The following is a 16,738-nucleotide window of genomic DNA, read 5'->3' on the forward strand; positions in this document are numbered from 1 at the left end:
TTGAAAAGGACTAAGTAGTTAATCATTAATATTTGTCAGTGTTTAATGAGAACTATGTATTAAAATATTAATCCTCAGAATAACCCATGAGGGTGGGTACCACTATGATTCTAATTTTACAGATAAGCAGACTGAGCCTTAGATTGAAGAATATGTAGTATCATACAAAGGTTAAGTTTGTAGAGCCTATTCAAGCCTATATCTGGTCTATTCTAGAACATTATATTTTAAACCACTTTACTGTTATGCATCTATGTTCATTATAACATTTGCACTATTTATAGATGTTCTCAATTGGCTTTACATTAGAACTTTGGAAATATACAGGTGTCCAGGCCTCAGCCTGTACCTACTAGTTAGCATATCTGGGGTAGGACCTGGTATGTAGTATTTTAAACTAGATAAGTGACTATAATACATAGCTAAGACAGAGAGCCATGTACCTCACATGTGCTATAGGGAATGGGTGAATATAATCGAGTATAAGGCACAATAGTAGATCTCCAAGTAGTTGAGAAAAAAACTTCATGTACATATTTGACCAAATGTGTTATAGTGATAGTTATACATTTGAAGATTATGTTATGTGAAAGGTACAAAAATCCTAGAACTGGACACATTTTAATTTCGAAAGACAATCAGAATTAAATTCAACCTCTTCACTTTTAGGAAAGAAAGATTATCAAGGTTGTGGTATTATTTATCTGTCACCAATAGGTAGGACTGGGTATGTAGTGAAGGGATTGTTTTTGAGACAGGAATACAGAATTTAAAAGACAGGAATAAATATGTATTTGAGGAAAATTATCAGAGAAGAGTGTTATTGTGAGTAGGCGGTCCAGATCAGAAAGAGCTTTTCGTTGGCATCACAGTACATTGAGACTCGATTTAGTAAACAACAAGAAGTGATTTCATGTTAATGATTGATTGGATTTTTATTTGTTAGGAAACTAGATATGAAGTTTATTGAGTGAGGTAGAAATAGAAAGAACCACAAGCAACCAACTTTTCTCCTCAAATTGAAACTGAAATGGTGTGTGTACATCAAGAAAACTAAATCAACTTGTTGGATTCTTAACTAGCCAGCCTTGCCTGGGCCTGTGTTAACAACAATTTGACATCTTCTCTACAAGTGTTTTTTTTTTTTTTTTTTTTAAGATTTTATTCATTTATTTTTAGAGGGGAAGGGAAGGAGAGAGGGAGATATCAATGTAGGGTTGCCTCTTGTGTGTCCCCTGCTGGGACCTGGCCTGCAACCCAGGCATGTGCCCCGACTGGGAATCGAACAGCGATGGTCTGGTTCGCAGGCCTGCGCTCAATCCACTGAGCTACACCAGCCAGGGCTACAAGTATTTTTTTTACTTTATTTTTAAATTTAATTTTGTTTTATTTTATTTTATTTTTTATTTAAGATTTTATTTACTTATTTTTAGAGAGGGAGAAACCGTGTGAAAAAGAAACATTGAGCAGTGGCCCCTCACATGTGCCCCTACTGGGGACTGAAATGCACAACCAGGCATGTGCCGTGACTAGAAATCTAACCAGCACCCTTTCACTCAGCAAGTGGACACCCAGCCAACTGAGCCATACTGATCGTGGCTAGAAACCTTTTAGATAGTGTCATGTGCCTCGATTAAAGGGCTTTCTTGAAAATTTGTTTTTTGGAGCTTTTTGAACTGAAATTACAGAGTAAGAGTTGATTCCTTACAGCAGATACTGCCTTTGAATGGTAGAGAGGTGTTTTTTGCACTTTTGGCTCTCATCCTTCTCTTTGAAATGTCTGACTTCATGACACTGCTTTAAGGTTTTTCCCCAGTTTGTCTTTTAACTACTTAAGTAGAATTCTCATTTGCCTTCCTGCTAAGCTGTTGTATTCCTTTGTGTTTTATTTAGGAGAGGCTATTATTTGTTCTTCAAAAATTTTGTTTAAATTTTAGGAACTGTTTGCTCGTAATTTAGAGTTGTGTCATTTTTGTTTGTGTCTGTGTATGTTATCTGCCTTTTGATTCTTTCCCTTCTTTTTCTTACATAAAGATCCATAAGGAACTCATGAGGTTGTTTCTGAACATGCTTGTCTTTGAAGGGATGCCTTCTGGACCATCATTGTATAGAAGGATAGTGAGAGATGATAGTGTGAGATAGGGATGAGCTCTGAGAATGAGCTTTGGTATTTGACACCTGGATCAGTCTTATCTGCTTGTGAGGATGAGCACGGGTTAGCAAGTCGGTAGGAATCCTCTGGCTCAGAATGATGTATTTCTTGTCAAATTTTTTTCACTTATTTTGAAAAAATGAGTTTCACAGCCAGTTGCAGAGATGCTATAGAGAGGTCCTGTGTGCTACTCACCGTTTCCCCCAATTGTTATATCTTAATAGTACACTATCAAAACAAGCACACTGACACTGATACAGTGCCTTTGTATAAATCCGTTTCATTTTATTGCATGTGTAGATTCATATAACTGTCACCACAGTCAAGATATAAAACTAATTCATCACCACAAAGATCTCCTTTATGGTACCCTTTTACAATCATATTCCCATTCTTCCACCAACTGTCTTTGCCTCTTGGCAAGCATTGGTTTGTTTTTTAGCTCTATAATTTTGTTACTTTGAGAATGTTGTATAAATGCCATCATAGAACCTGTGAATTTTTGTTTTGAGCAGATGATATTTTGAGATTGCTATGTATGTTTAGGGGTTTTTCAAATTTATTTTTTAAATTAAAGTTTATATTTAATATTTTTATATTAGTTTCTGATGTACAGCATAGTATATGTTTAGTTTTTAAGAAACCACCAAACTGTTTCCACAGTGCTTTTTTACATTTCTCTCAGCAGTACTTGGAGAGCCAGTTTCTTTCACACCCTTACCTGCATTTGATGTTGTCATTTTAGTAGTTATGATAGGTATGTAGTGATATGGTGATATCCTGGCTTTAATTGTAATTTCAAGTGATCTTTTCATGGTTTTAATTTGCATGCTCTTAATGACTAGTGATGTTAAACATTTTTTCATGTGTTTATTGGCCATTTTTGTATATCTTCTTTGGAGAAATGACTGTTCAAATCTTTACCTTTTAAAAAATTGGGTTATTGGTCTTTTTATTACTGAGTTACAAGAGTTTATGTGTTCTGGATACCAGTCCCTTGTCAGATACATGATTTGCCATTTTTTCTCTAATTCTATGGCTTTTCTTTTTATTTTCTTGTTGGCGTTCTTTGAAGTATAATAGATTTTAATTTTGATGAAATATAATTCATCTATTTATCTTTTGTCACTTGTGCTTTGGTGTTAAGAAACCATTTTTAAATCTAAAGTCATGGAGATTTCTGTGTTTCCTTCTAAGAGTTTTATAGTTTTACATTTAGGTATAAATATATATCCTTTTTTAGTTAATTTTTGTATATGGTGTTAGGAAGGGGTCCACCTCCCATCTTTTACATCTGGATATATAGCTTAGGTGTATAATTTAGTTTTGATTATATTTTTGAACTCTTATGTAAATGCAATAATATAGCATGCATTGTTTTGTGACTGACTTTTTATGTTTGTGAGAATCATGTTATTGTATGGAGCAGTTCATTCTCATTGTTACAAATCAGTGAATGTATTTACAGTAAATTATTCACCTATTTTATAGTTGATGACATTTGGTTGTTTTTGGTTTGCCTAGTAGAAATAATGATGCTGAGAACATTCTCATATGTTTAGGTGCACATAAGCAGTCAATCTCTTGAGTGGATCCATAGGAGCAGAATACATAGGGATCCTAAGATATTCCTATACTCAGGGTTAGTATATTGGGTCATTTTTACAGAGTTGTCCCAATTTACACTTCCTCTAGCAACATGTAGGAGTTCTGACACTTTACATTCTTATCAACACTTGGTATTTCAGTCTTTTTAACATGGTAATATTTCATTGTGGTTTTAACTTGCATTTCTCTGATGAGCAAAGAGGTTAGGTGTCTTTCATATGTGTTTGTAGTATGTTATTTTGCTATGACTGAGAAATAAGAAACATTTATTTACTTACAATGTTGGTGGCCCTTGCATAGCTATACATGTTCTTATTCTGGGAACCAGGCTGAAAGAGCAGCTTCTGTTTTGGATACGTTCTTGTTTGGGAGGGAAAGAGGAACAACTAGAAACCGTTAATATCTTCTAAAGAGTCTATGTGGATTTAGTGTAGGTCATGTCCATCCATATTCCATAGGTCAAAGGAAATCATAAAACCATGCTTAGTGTCAGTGGACCAGTGAGGTATCTTCTCACAGGAAGCATTACAAGTCACATGGCCATGGTTGGTGATGAGTAGTTCTTTTCATAGAAGAAGTAGAGAGCACAACTACTCTGATCAGTAATAAAGTCTACTACTTTATTTATAAGGTGCTTGTTCAATTCTCTTGTCATTTTCTGTTATTCTTGACTCTTTCTCGGTTCTTTGTAGGGTATTTTTCCCCCTCTTTTTTTCTTCTTAGTAAGTTCTAGATATAAAACTTCTGTTTGTGATATATATTGTAGATATTTCAATATTTACTCCTACTCTATGACTTGCCTTTTTAATCTAGTGATTTTTTTTGTTAAATAAATACTTTAAAAATTGAGATATTTGGCAGATATTGGTTTCAGGTGTAATGTAATGATTCAGTATTCGTATATATTGAAAATGAAATTCTGAATTTCTGTTGCCTAGTTTATTGATATTTTCCTTTATAATTGTGTTCTCGTTTCTTGTTTAATAAACGTTTTCCTACTCCAAGATTATGAAGATACTCTTTTTACTACCTTCTAGAGTCTTTATTATTTTGCTTTGTACATTTCAATCTCTAAACCACCTAGAGTTAATGTTTAGTTGGTATTTTAACATACTCCTTCAAGTCTAGAAAAGAGCTAAAGTGATCTCTTAAGAGGTTTCAAAGATTAAATTAACTCAATTTACATATAGAAACATTGATTGATACTAAACTCACATATGTGTAGAAGATATATATATTAGTAGCACATGTTTTACCAAACTCCTTATACATAAAAACATGTTGGACATGCTTAAATTTTTACTACATTTAAGACTTCAAAAATTCACTTTTCTATATCTGCAGGTAGTCAGTAAACTAAGTCTGTCTTTGGCTACCAATACCTGTATTTCAGATATTATGAGGAAGACCTATGCTTTAAGTGAGGCTGTGATTCCCACCTTTCTGTAATTTAAGATTTTCAATTTTCATCTTACAAGCTTACTTTATTTCTTCCTCTTGTCCCAAGCTATCTCTATGACTTTTAGTGAAAGAACCAAAGAAAATAATTTTCAGACGTCTAATACAGAAATTGTTTAAATAATTGTATTTCTGTTAGGCAAACACATTGGTAGTTTGCCTTTCTTCAGCTAAAACTGAAGTTGTTCCCTTTGAAAGTGGTACTTACACCTAAACAATATCTGTTACAGTACTATGGCTACTTTAATATTTGTAGGATAGTTTGGGGACTAATTTTACATCAGGAGATAAAACAATATTTCTTTTTTTATATAAAAACAACCACATACCATTTATTTTCATCTGGTAATAGCAAAAAGGTAATCAAAACAATATGAATAAATGTTCAGGGACTACCTGTCACAAATAACACCCACAAAATACAAACTTGCTTCTCAATTTTTCACTTCATTACTCATTTCTAGTTGGAGACACTTTGGAGGAGAGTAATATTATCTCTTTTCAATATGATCTGACCTAGTTGTTTTTTTGACTTTGTTTTAGAATGAGTCTCTTCTGCATCATCTAGTAAAAGGTTTATGTATTCATCAAAACCAGTGATACAGCCCTCTATCTGCATATTCACTTGCTCATAAAGCCACACCTGAATACAGTAAGACCTGTTTTGCAAGTATCTGAGGATGAGGTTGATGGGCTGCACCATCACCTCCTGCACTTTTTGGCTCTGGCCACAGTATGCCATGGTGGAAGCTGATGAAAGACCACACTAACCCACACACTCCCTCAAAAAGCTACTTCTGGAATAAAAAATATTTCTTAAAAATTGATAAAGCTGCCATGGCTGGCTGGTGTGGCTCAGTGGATTGAGCACCAACCTGCAAACTTAAAGGTCTCGGATTTGATTCCCAGTTGGGGCACATGCCTGGGTTACAGCCAAGGTCCCCCACATGGGAGCATGTGAGAGGCAACTGATCAACGTATCTCTCACACATGGATGTTTCTCTCCCTCTCTTTCTCCCTCCCTTCCTCTCTCTCTAAAAATAAATAAATATATAAATCTTTTTTAAAAATTGATCAAGCTAAACAAATGGTAACATTTGAAATAGGTAGGTTTTAACTTATACATGGTATTTATTGTCCTTAAATATAAACTTAAATCTTGGTACAATTACCAAGGGTTACAATGAAAGGCTTGTCTAACTTGTGTTTTGGCATTGACCTGAGTTCAGCTTTGGAATTGGTCAAAACTCTTACCTGAGAAATAAATTACTTAAATAGTAGTTGTTTAATAAATAGTATACATTTAAGATTAATATATGAAAAAGCACTGAATATGAAGGATTTGGACAATATAGAAGTAAATCACATCTTTGTGTTCAACCTAAAAAAGTTATTTAAAAAATCAGAATTCTTAGGGAGTGCCACACAAAATATTTTCATGCAGTCCTGGCAGGTGTGGCTTGGTTGGATCGTTGTCCGTGGACTAAAAGATTGTGGGTTGAATCCTGGTCAGGGCGTATACCTAGGTTGTGAGTTCAGTTGGTCAGGGTGCACACAGGAGGCGGCCAGTTGATGTTTCCATCTCACATCATGTTTCTCTCTCCCCCTTCCTCCCCCCCTTCCTCTCTCTCTCTTAAAAAAAATAAAGCAATGAAAAAAATGTCCTTGGGAAAGGATTAAAAAATTGCATTCGAATATATTATAGAAACTTCACATTTAATATACTAAGTGTACTTAAAAATATACTACAAAAACAATGTCAGGATGTACCTACTCAATCTGGTTTCTGGTAGTTCACATGTAACAAGTTAGAAGATTGGGTTTAATCAAAAAAGGTACAGGATTATACCCCAATTATGTGATGACAGTTCTGTTTTCTAATAACTAACAGTTGTGTAAATGTGCAGTAATTTTCCCTTACTATAAAATTCACTTCCAAGGTTTAGCTTCTGTGACTCTCGAAGATGTCCCCTTAAATGCCTTGATATTCAGATGAAGTAATGCTGACTTTTATATTTTTAGTGGTAAATATGGATCATTATTTGAGATTTGTTTTTATTAACAGAATATTGCTCTTGCTTTTCAGCGGGGACCTGATGAGCTTCTTTCTTCTGGCATCTTTAACGGACCTTTTACCATGAACAGTTCTACTCCTTCTACAGGTGTGTATGGTGAGTTTTCATTTTCTTCAAAATCTGAAATGTTTTCTTTCAATTTTTTTAAAGATTGTTCATATTTTGCTCATTTAAAAAATTTTATTTAGTACTTTTTCCATTCCATTTCATCAGGAGGATTGATTTCATCTTTCCTTTTACCTGCATCAGAGCAGTTGGTACTCAAAACTGTACCACCAGACTCCATAAATGATTTGTTCATGGCACGCTTCACTTCATCAGAACCATCTGAATAGATCTGCTGAAATAGTTTCTTTAAAGCTGCATCTCCCTCCAACTTCTCATTCTTTTCTTGTTCTTTAATGTCTCCAACTAATTTATCCTAATGTCTTGTATAATGAGATGATGATAGATACAGGTTCTCTGCATCTGTGGCAACCTGTTTTGGCTTAGGCACATCTCCTTGCCCCTCTAGCTTTTGCCATCTCACAGCCTCTGGCTTTTTCATTTTAATTTCTATCTTTGTTGAAAGTACTTTAAAGGTGTTCTGTTCTGGTATTATAGGATGAAAAAGTCTCAGTTTAAAATTATAATCCTCTCCAGAAGGAAGTTTCACCAAAGCAGACAACTTTTTTCTGAAAATTCCACATTTACATCATTCTTCTGAACATTCTTGATAATAAGTGTTATGATTACTTGAGATTCAGTTGGATACCAGTCATACTTGATTTTTGACTGATCAGCCCTCTGGGATACAGACACATTGGATTGTGACTCATTCTGAGCTTCTTGGTACCTTTTAATCCAGATAATAAAGAAGCATCCACACTATCTAATTTCTGTCCTTCTGTAAAGGTTTCTAGAGCGCAGCAAAGTTTTTTTATGGTATTCACATCCCTTTTCTCGGCACAGCAGTAGGATTATTTGGATTAAGTTCAAGAGATTTCTTTGCATCAGCAACAGCATCACAATAATTCCCAAGAAGGACGAGACAATAAGCTCTTTGACAGTAATTTTGTGCATCATCTGGTTTCTCTTCCAAAGCCTTAGTGAGCTCCCCTAATGCTGCCTGGGGCTCCTCGTCAACCAGAGCATCTGAGAGGCTCGGGAGAAACCTCTGGGCTGTTGCCAGTCCTGCTATAGTGGCCACCATCCCTCATAGTCACTGCTGCTGTTGCTGGAGCTCCTACTACTGAGGTTGCAAGACCCGCTGCTGCCCTTATTTTGCTCATCTTATAAACATAGGCTGAAGTGCCTCTGTTTATATATAACAAAAAAGGATTGCTTTTCTCCGTTTTGTTTAGCTCCTTTTCTGGAGTTTTGTTCTGTTCTTTCTTTTGGGCCATGTTTCTCTGTCTCCTCATTTATACAGCCTCCCTGTGTTTGTTTCTGTGTATTGAGTAGAGCTACTACACTTCCCAGGCTTGATAGAGTGACTTAAGGTATTCTGTAGGGTCCAGTGGCACAGCCTCCAATACCCAAGCTGGTAGGGTGATGTGATGTGATGTATGCACCCTCCTCTTGTAGTTGAGTCTTATTGCTATTGTCACGTCCAAGGTCAGCCACTATCTGTATTCTGTCTCAGGGTCACACACCACTAGCTACAAAGTTATCTGCAGGTAGCAACTACTTGTGTGCTGTGCTTGGAGATGCCCACAAGAGCTGTGAACTAAGACCGGCTGCTGCTAGTCCTGGCCTGGGATAACTTAGAGGTGTGGGGCTCGGTGATGCCAGATGCAACTTGTTTGAGAGAATTTAGGAAAATCTGAAGCATGTGCCGTACAAGCCATTCATATAGAAAAGCCACTGGAAACAGGCTGGGTGGGTCCAAAAGTTGGGTGGGGCAGAGTTTCAGGGAATCACCAGGGTGAGGCAAACAGTCTGACCCAGGTTGATGAAGTCTCAGATATGGTACCCACCTGCTGGCTCTGTTGCTCTGTTGAGGGGGAGGGCTTAGAAAAGGAAAAATGGCCTCTGTCAGCATTTCCGTCTGGGAGAAAGCTGCCCCTTGGCTCTCACCCTGATGCCAGATAATTTAGTTCCTCCCTGTATGTCTCTGATGCCTTTCAATCTGATGCCCTGGCACTGGAGCTCAGAGGGAGTAAGTCTGTGTGTGGCCCCTTTAAAATGAACTGCCTGGGATTCCAGCAGTTTCTGTCTTCCACAGTCTCAGTCTCTGCTGGTGTTTACAGCCAGAAGTTATGGAGACTTGTCTTCCTGGCACTGGAACCCTGGGCTGGGGGGCTCTTATGGGTCTGGGATGCCTTGCTCCTGAGATATCCTCCCAATTTTTATCTGCCACATGTGGGTGTGAAACAAGCTTTTTCTTTGTCTCTGCCCCTCCCGCCAATCTCAATATGGTTTCTTCTGTAATTCCAAAGTTGTAGGACTTCCATTCAGTTCAATTTCTGATGGTTCTGAATCTGGTTGTTCTATAGTTTAGTTATATTTTTGATTTGGTTGTGCAGGGTGGCGAGCTGTGTTTATCCACACTGCCATTCTGACCGGAAGTTCAACTTTGGCACTTTAAAGTAATAAAACAGATTCTATTGCTTGCAATTTTTAGCTATCAAAAATGGCCAAATATTGCCCTTACTGGTGTGGCTCAGTTTTCCCTCAAACCAAAAGGTCACCAATTAGATTCCCCATCAGGGCACATGCCTAGGTTACAGGCCAGGTTCTTAGTTGTGAGTGTGTAAAAAGCAACTGTTCAGTGTTTCTCTCCCTTTCTCCCACTTTTCGTTTTCTCTGGGGTTAAATAAATACAATCTTTTTTAAAAAGATTGCCAAATATGTAAAGAACCACTAAATTGTTTCTCATAATCCAGAGAAAAATCAGTCAACAGAAACAGACCTAGAAAATGACAGAGAAGGTTGAATTGGCAGATTTGTTTGGACTTTGAAAGTTATTAAAAGTATGTTCAAAGGTTTAAATTAAGATATCATCATAACAAGGAGAAAAATGAAACAAAATCAAATAGGTATTCTAATGATAAAAATTTAATGTCTGAAAATAATACCCAGCATGGCATAAACTGCACACTATATTCTGCAGAAGTGATGAGTGGATTTGAAGATAGAAATAGATGGTAAAACACAGAGACCAAAAAAAAAAAAAAAAAGACTGAAGAAGAAATGAAAGAGTCTTAGTAACCTGTAGAACAGCATCAAGTAGTCTACACATACATATAAGGGAAATCCCAGAGAAAAAGGTGGGGGTGAGGAAGCAGAAATATAGCTGAAGAAATAATGACTAAAAATATTCCACATATGGTAGAAACTATAAATCCACATATTCAAAAAGTTCAAAGAACCACAAGCAGGATACACATATCAAAAACCTTACCAAGGCTCATCATAATCAAATTACTGAAAACCAGAAATGTAGAATAAATCTTAAAAGTAGCTGGAGTTTTCATGGGAAGAATAACGAGAGATTTCTTACCCAAAAGTATATGCCAGAAGACAGTGGAGCATCATTAAAGTGTTGAAAGTAAATACAATCAACCTGGAATTCTTTGTCCATTTGAAAAAGCTCCCCTTGGGGCACACAAGAGGTGAGAGCATTTGTTACTGACATACTTTCATTTCATGAAATGGTAAAGGAAATTCTTCACTCTTGAGGAAAATGATACCAGGTGGAAACTTGGGTCTATACAAAGTGGTAATTATGTGCATACATGACTTTCCTTTCTCATAGGAAAGGAAAGTTACATTTCCTTTCCTTTCCTTTCCTTTTCCTTTCTTGTTAATTTAAAAGGTAATTGAGGGAGGATTCTGGAAAGATGGCAGGATAAGAAGCACCAGGAATGTGACTTCCTGTGTAGACAACAGTTGCATTGCCAGAATCTGTAACTAATTTGGAACTCTTCAATCTTTTGAAGGCTTGCTTGCAAGTTCCAGGGATAGACTTGGAAGGTAAATTATGGTTAATTTTAAGCTCTTAGCACAGTAGCAGCTACCTTCCCCCACCTCCAGGCACATGGCAGGCAGCTGTGTCTCTATTCCAGGAGCAGCTTATAAACAGCTTGTGGTAGCTGGGGTGGGCAAAAAGGACCTTGTCCTTAAACTTCTGATAGGTAACTGCTTCATCCGGTCAGATAGTTGCCAACAAAGAAGCAAGCAGCTTCCGCATCTCCCCCTATTGTTGCAAGCCATGTCGCCCTCCCTACCAAGTGACTACCAGGAAATATAAAGAGCTGGTGCTCTTCCCCTACTTCATTTTCTTAATTACTTTTTGGGAACCAGACATTAAAGACTAGGACTTTAAATAACAACTGTATCCATAGGGAAAATCAGGAAGTGGTCCTGCATACCCAGGAAAATGCTCAGGAGAAACTTGAGAAGACCTTAATTTACACCCCAGGCTCATCCTTGGCACAGCCTACAATTATTCCAAAAAATAAAAGATAATAAAAATAACAGCACCCTGATAGTCCTTGGGGAAAGGGAAGAGTCTGATATCCAGAGTTACCACATCTCCAAATTTGATGAAAAACATGAATAAACTCATAAATATCCAAGAAGCTTAGTGAACTCCAAGTAAGATGAACTCAATGAGATCCACACTGAAACACGCTATAAGCAAACATTTAAAAGACAAAGAATCTTGAAAGCAAGAGAAGATCTACTTGTCACAGACAAGGGATCCTCAGTAAGAGTAAGGACAGATTTCTCATCCAGAACTTTAGAGGCCGTCGGGCAGTCAGCCAGTGTATTCCAAGTTCTAAAAGAATAAGACAGTCATCTTGTCAAAGAATCCTGTAATTGGCATAACTGTCATTCAAAGGTATTTTTGTTTTTTACGCCTCTTTTTAGTTTAAATAAATTGAATTTTTAAAAAGAAATCAGACAAATTATGTGTAATACATTAGACTCTTAAAGTCAAGTCACTGATTTAAAAAAGAAAAATAATGGTAGAGAAATTAAGACATTACAAGATAAAAGCTGAAGGAGTTTATCATTAGACCTGCCCTATAGGAAATGCTCGAGGGAATTCTTTAGGATGAAAAGAAAGGACACTAGACAGTAAGTAAAAACCATACAGAAAGTAAAGATCTTAATGAAGATAAAAATACACGGGCACTTATAAAAGCTAGTATTCTAACAATGGTTTATAACGCCACTTTTTTCTGCACAATTTGAGACTAATATCGTTTTTAAAATTATTAATGTAAAGCTTTCAAGTGACTTGGTTTGTAACGTCACTTTAAGAGATGAATGAATTCAAAAGAATTATTAGTTTGTAGTTTGTATTTCCAGACACACTATATAAAGATGTAATTTTGTGACATCAACAGCAGAATAGGGTAAGGACAGGGCTTACTTTAAGTGACTGCTCTTAAGTTAAATACCCAGGTCATGCATCTTAGATTTACCAGTCTACCTTCAAATAATGTAAGACCTAGGTATAATGTAAGAACTTTTCTGCTTTCCTCATCATATCCTTTATGTTACTGTAATACAGGTTACATTTCATATAATACTATAACCCCCAAGATATTTTATTTCTGTAACATATGTTATTATTTTATATAATACTGCTGTAAGTAGTCATTTATCTTTTATCCTATAAATAGTCAATTATCTTTTCTTTTTGCATCTTGTTTATCCATGTAATGGATTTTGCAGAGCTTTCCACAGAGGGCACTCTTCTTGGAGGATCAAATGTGACAATGTGGTTAATGTAGTACGTCAACCAAAATTAGTTTCAGTGATTTTTTTAAAATCTTATTTTTTTAGCTAATGGGAATGACAACAAGAAATTTAAAGGAGATAGACCTCCCTCTTCACCTTCTCGTGTTCTCCATCTTCGCAAAATTCCAAATGATGCCACCGAAGCAGAAGTTATATCATTAGGTCTACCATTTGGCAAAGTGACTAATCTTTTGATGTTGAAAGGAAAAAGCCAGGTATGTAATGTGTAAAGATTGGCCCATAGCGCTATCTCCGAGTGTTAGTGTTAAAGATGATTTTTATTTTCTTGAATTTTTCTGTACTTTCTCAACTTCCTTCTGTTTGAGTGGTTTTTAAATTATAAAGTTTTTTTGTATGACAGGAAGCAACAAGCAAAAATATTAACACAGGAAAAGGAGTACCTTATTTATTGACTGGTCTTTTTCCTCCTTAATAAAAAACATTTTATATTTTTAATTGCAAAATTGTTTATGAAAATATTCTATATTACTAGAATTTCCTGACAGAGAGAATATAAATTATACCTCATTAGGCAAATTATAGAACATACATGTTTTCCAACATCTACATATACATTTTTAATATATTTTAGTTGCCGAATTAATATGTAGCTTCTTTAATAATTTGAAAGAGACTGTAAGCGGTTCTTCATTTCAGAAGTTAATAGGTTTTTCTTAAGATGAATAAGGAAACTTGCTTTTGCTGTGATCATGACAAAACTATAATACTTGTCATATGTGTTTGAATAATTGCATGCTTTCTTGTTCCAGCACAGACCCCCCAGTGAGATGAATTTTTTAGTTCTAGTTTTCAGTTGTCCTGAAAATCTTTCACACTGAGCTTTGCTGTAAAGAAGAGGAACTAGACACTGTGTAGTACATTATGATAAGTCCCTGTGTTTCTTAGACTTTTCATAAACAAAATTTAAGAAGCACATTTTACATATATTTATAAATAAATTAATTCGTATTAGACTTGCTAGAGACTGGATGATGATGTCTGATTCAGGCCCATATCTTTAGTAAACTACAAACTAACATCTCTTTAATTTAGATGAGGTTATTAATCTGTAGAAGGTAAATAACATGTGTTAGTATTCAGCTCTGGTTGTGTCTACACACTTAACCTTACATCTCTTGAAGATAGTACATGTACTAAGATTTTTATTTTAACACAGTTGCCTCTGTTAAGAATAGTAGGTTCGCATAGTTCAAAAAGAGCCAATATGGCCATGTTTAATGATGTGAGATGTCTAACAACTGTGTATCATGTATATTATCATGTTTCTGTAGTATATCCTACACATCATTGCAAATGTCTGTGAGAGGCAGCAGGTGACATCATACTTTCCTTTGTCTCTACTATTGATTCTGGATTTATATTTATCTGTAGTGCTAATTAACTATTATCTTGATTGCTTGTCCTTTGATCACAAATTCTGTTTGAAAAATATCTTGTTAGTAGTATACTTAAGTAAGAGATTCTGATGCGAGTCACTAGAACTACTTTTAGGCATAATCTTTCCCTTGGTACTTGCAGGTAGGGTGTTGAGAGCAGGAAGGAAATTTTTACCAGCCTTTTTTGTGGGTACTGACTTGATTTTCTTTCCACCCAGATAATGAAAATTGATCCTTCTGAATGGGTACTTTAGAAAAACAGAAATAAAATCTTTACTGGATGCCATGTGGAAAAATTATTTTCACATGTGAATTCTTAGATTGTATATACTTTCAGGAAAAAACTTTCTATGACAAGAATTATGTACTATTCCAAATACAGTGTACAATGTGCGACTGATGTTAAACATTGAGTCAATTCTTAACATGTAGTAAAGTTTTCAGAAAAGAGACCTTCTTCCCACATAGTGAATATTATTAAAATGCAGTTTACTATTTTTTGTTGAAGAGATGATTAAAAATGAGATAGGAAATATTGCCATAGCTATTTTTACCTTGATCATTTTTATCCTCCTTTCTTAGAAATGTTAGAAAAAGTATATTACTGAAATAATTGGATAGTGGATTTATACCACCTTTTAGATGGTATAAATGGCTCAAAGTATATTTCATTTCTTGAAGATAGAGGAATTTTGTTTGTTCATTGTAGATCAGTTAATTAACAGTATTTGATCTACTGTTGTGTGGCTCACATTACTACTTAATAGAATGCTTTTAGTAGTTTAATTCTTTTGTGACATTTGATTAATTCAGTTAAGCATCATATTTAATATTTGTGAAGTTAATACTTCTTTCCCTGGAATATTTGCCAAATGGAAACACTTGCCAAGTAAGGTAACTATAAACAAAGAAAGTTCAATTTATAGATACTTAACCATTTGCTGTCTTCAGTAAATTTTGTTGTTAAAATACATATTTTATACATAAATTATAAATGTTTTATATATAATTGGAATTGGTTACTATATGCTTCTCAATTAAATGCTCTGTTGTAGTAAAAAAGAATTGAATTGTCTAACTAGAAATTTGCATTGATTTGGATCCAGGATTCTTCCTGTATTTTAAATTTCGTATGTTCTTAAGGTGGTTCAGAATGGTTAGTGTATGTCTATATTTTATCTTCCTAATTAACCATTAAGATAGGTGGCAAAACTTGCCACCTTAAAGCTCTATGAGTATCTTGTTCCTGTAATAGAAATTATAGGAGTCTTGAAGAGACAAAAGAAGCTATATATTTAAGTTATAAATACCAAGGTGAGTTTTCCATCTTAGATCATCCTATGTTACTCTGCAGACATCTAATATTAATATAATGATTACAGAGATTTAAAAATTGTCACTTGAATGACTGACCAATATTGAATTAAAATAGGAAGTTCTGTTTTTCTCATTTGAACAGTAGAGCCTCTTGCCTGCATGCTGTATTTAATTGTATTCATAAACAGCTGTTTTATAAAAAGGTAAAGAAGAACAAATCATTATGCCTCATCACTGTTAGAGAATTTTTAGGAAAGAACTGTTAAATCTCAGCTGCCAAAAGCATCCATTTACAGTAGTAATGCACACATTTGTTTTTGTCTTTTTAATTATTTCTAGATTTAGGAGAAACATAAAGAGAAAAAAACCCAAAAACCACAGGAAATGGTTTAATCAACTGGTAGTTTCTTAATCCCAAATCCTTTACTGAACTCAACTTTTCAAATATTCCCAATTAATATTAGTGATACACATTGAGGCAAACAAAAGTTCATCCCCTTGGGGTCTGTATTAATTTAGGTTGAGAATGAATGAGTTTAGAGCAAGCTAGAATGACAAGAAAGTTCTTAGCTGTATTTCAAAAACATGAGCTTTCACTTTACCTTCTTGCGTTTACTGCAGGCTTTCTTAGAAATGGCTTCTGAGGAAGCTGCTATTACTATGGTGAATTATTACACTCCTGTTACTCCTCATCTTCGAAGCCAGCCTATTTTTATTCAGTATTCCAATCACAGAGAACTTAAGACTGACAATCTACCTAATCAAGCTGTAAGTATTAATGGCATTTTAAAAAAGTTATAAAAGCATATGGTAAAATTGCTTAAAATTAATTTTCTGTGTTTCAGATGGGGAAAAGAGGTGGGTTTTTTTGTTTTTTTTTTAGGATGGTTTATTAGTAAAGATTGTGTATGTAAATTCTAATCTAAAATCTTGAATACCGGAAATAAAGCCATTTAGAAATATGAAGTTTGAGGTTAAGGTGTTAAAAATGGCAA

General features: G+C 35.0%; 2 protein-coding genes and 1 pseudogene across 8 annotated transcripts in view; 1 reads left to right on the forward strand and 2 right to left on the reverse strand.

Annotated features, from left to right (window-relative positions):
* PTBP3 (polypyrimidine tract binding protein 3) overlaps positions 1-16,738 on the forward strand; it is a 93,652-nt gene that overhangs the window by 28,378 nt on the left and 48,536 nt on the right. For 4 of the 7 annotated variants that reach the window (XM_037152799.2, XM_037152801.2, XM_037152802.2 and 1 more), the window contains 3 exons: positions 7,305-7,389; positions 13,075-13,244; positions 16,365-16,511. In XM_037152799.2, the coding sequence (XP_037008694.1) occupies positions 7,305-7,389; positions 13,075-13,244; positions 16,365-16,511 (402 nt within the window). The remainder of the gene's footprint in view (positions 1-7,304; positions 7,390-13,074; positions 13,245-16,364; positions 16,512-16,738) is intronic. The other 3 variants (XM_053656141.1, XM_053656142.1, XM_053656140.1) reach the window with 1 other exon arrangement.
* LOC119054768 (small nuclear ribonucleoprotein E-like) lies at positions 5,679-5,960 on the reverse strand. The gene has a single exon (XM_037152804.2). The coding sequence runs from the start codon at positions 5,958-5,960 to the stop codon at positions 5,679-5,681; it is 282 nt and encodes a 93-aa protein (XP_037008699.1).
* Positions 7,478-8,485, reverse strand: LOC119054767 (protein SGT1 homolog; annotated as a pseudogene).

The sequence above is a fragment of the Artibeus jamaicensis genome, unplaced genomic scaffold (genome assembly GCF_021234435.1).
Source record: "Artibeus jamaicensis isolate MK-2021 breed Jamaican fruit bat unplaced genomic scaffold, CSHL_Jam_final scaffold_1964, whole genome shotgun sequence".
Taxonomy (NCBI): Eukaryota; Metazoa; Chordata; class Mammalia; order Chiroptera; family Phyllostomidae; genus Artibeus; species Artibeus jamaicensis.

What these genes read in the sequence shown, in the direction of transcription:
- LOC119054768 (XM_037152804.2), bottom strand. Translation starts at nt 5,960, where the DNA reads ATGGCATACTGTGGCCAGAGCCAAAAAGTGCAGGAGGTGATGGTGCAG.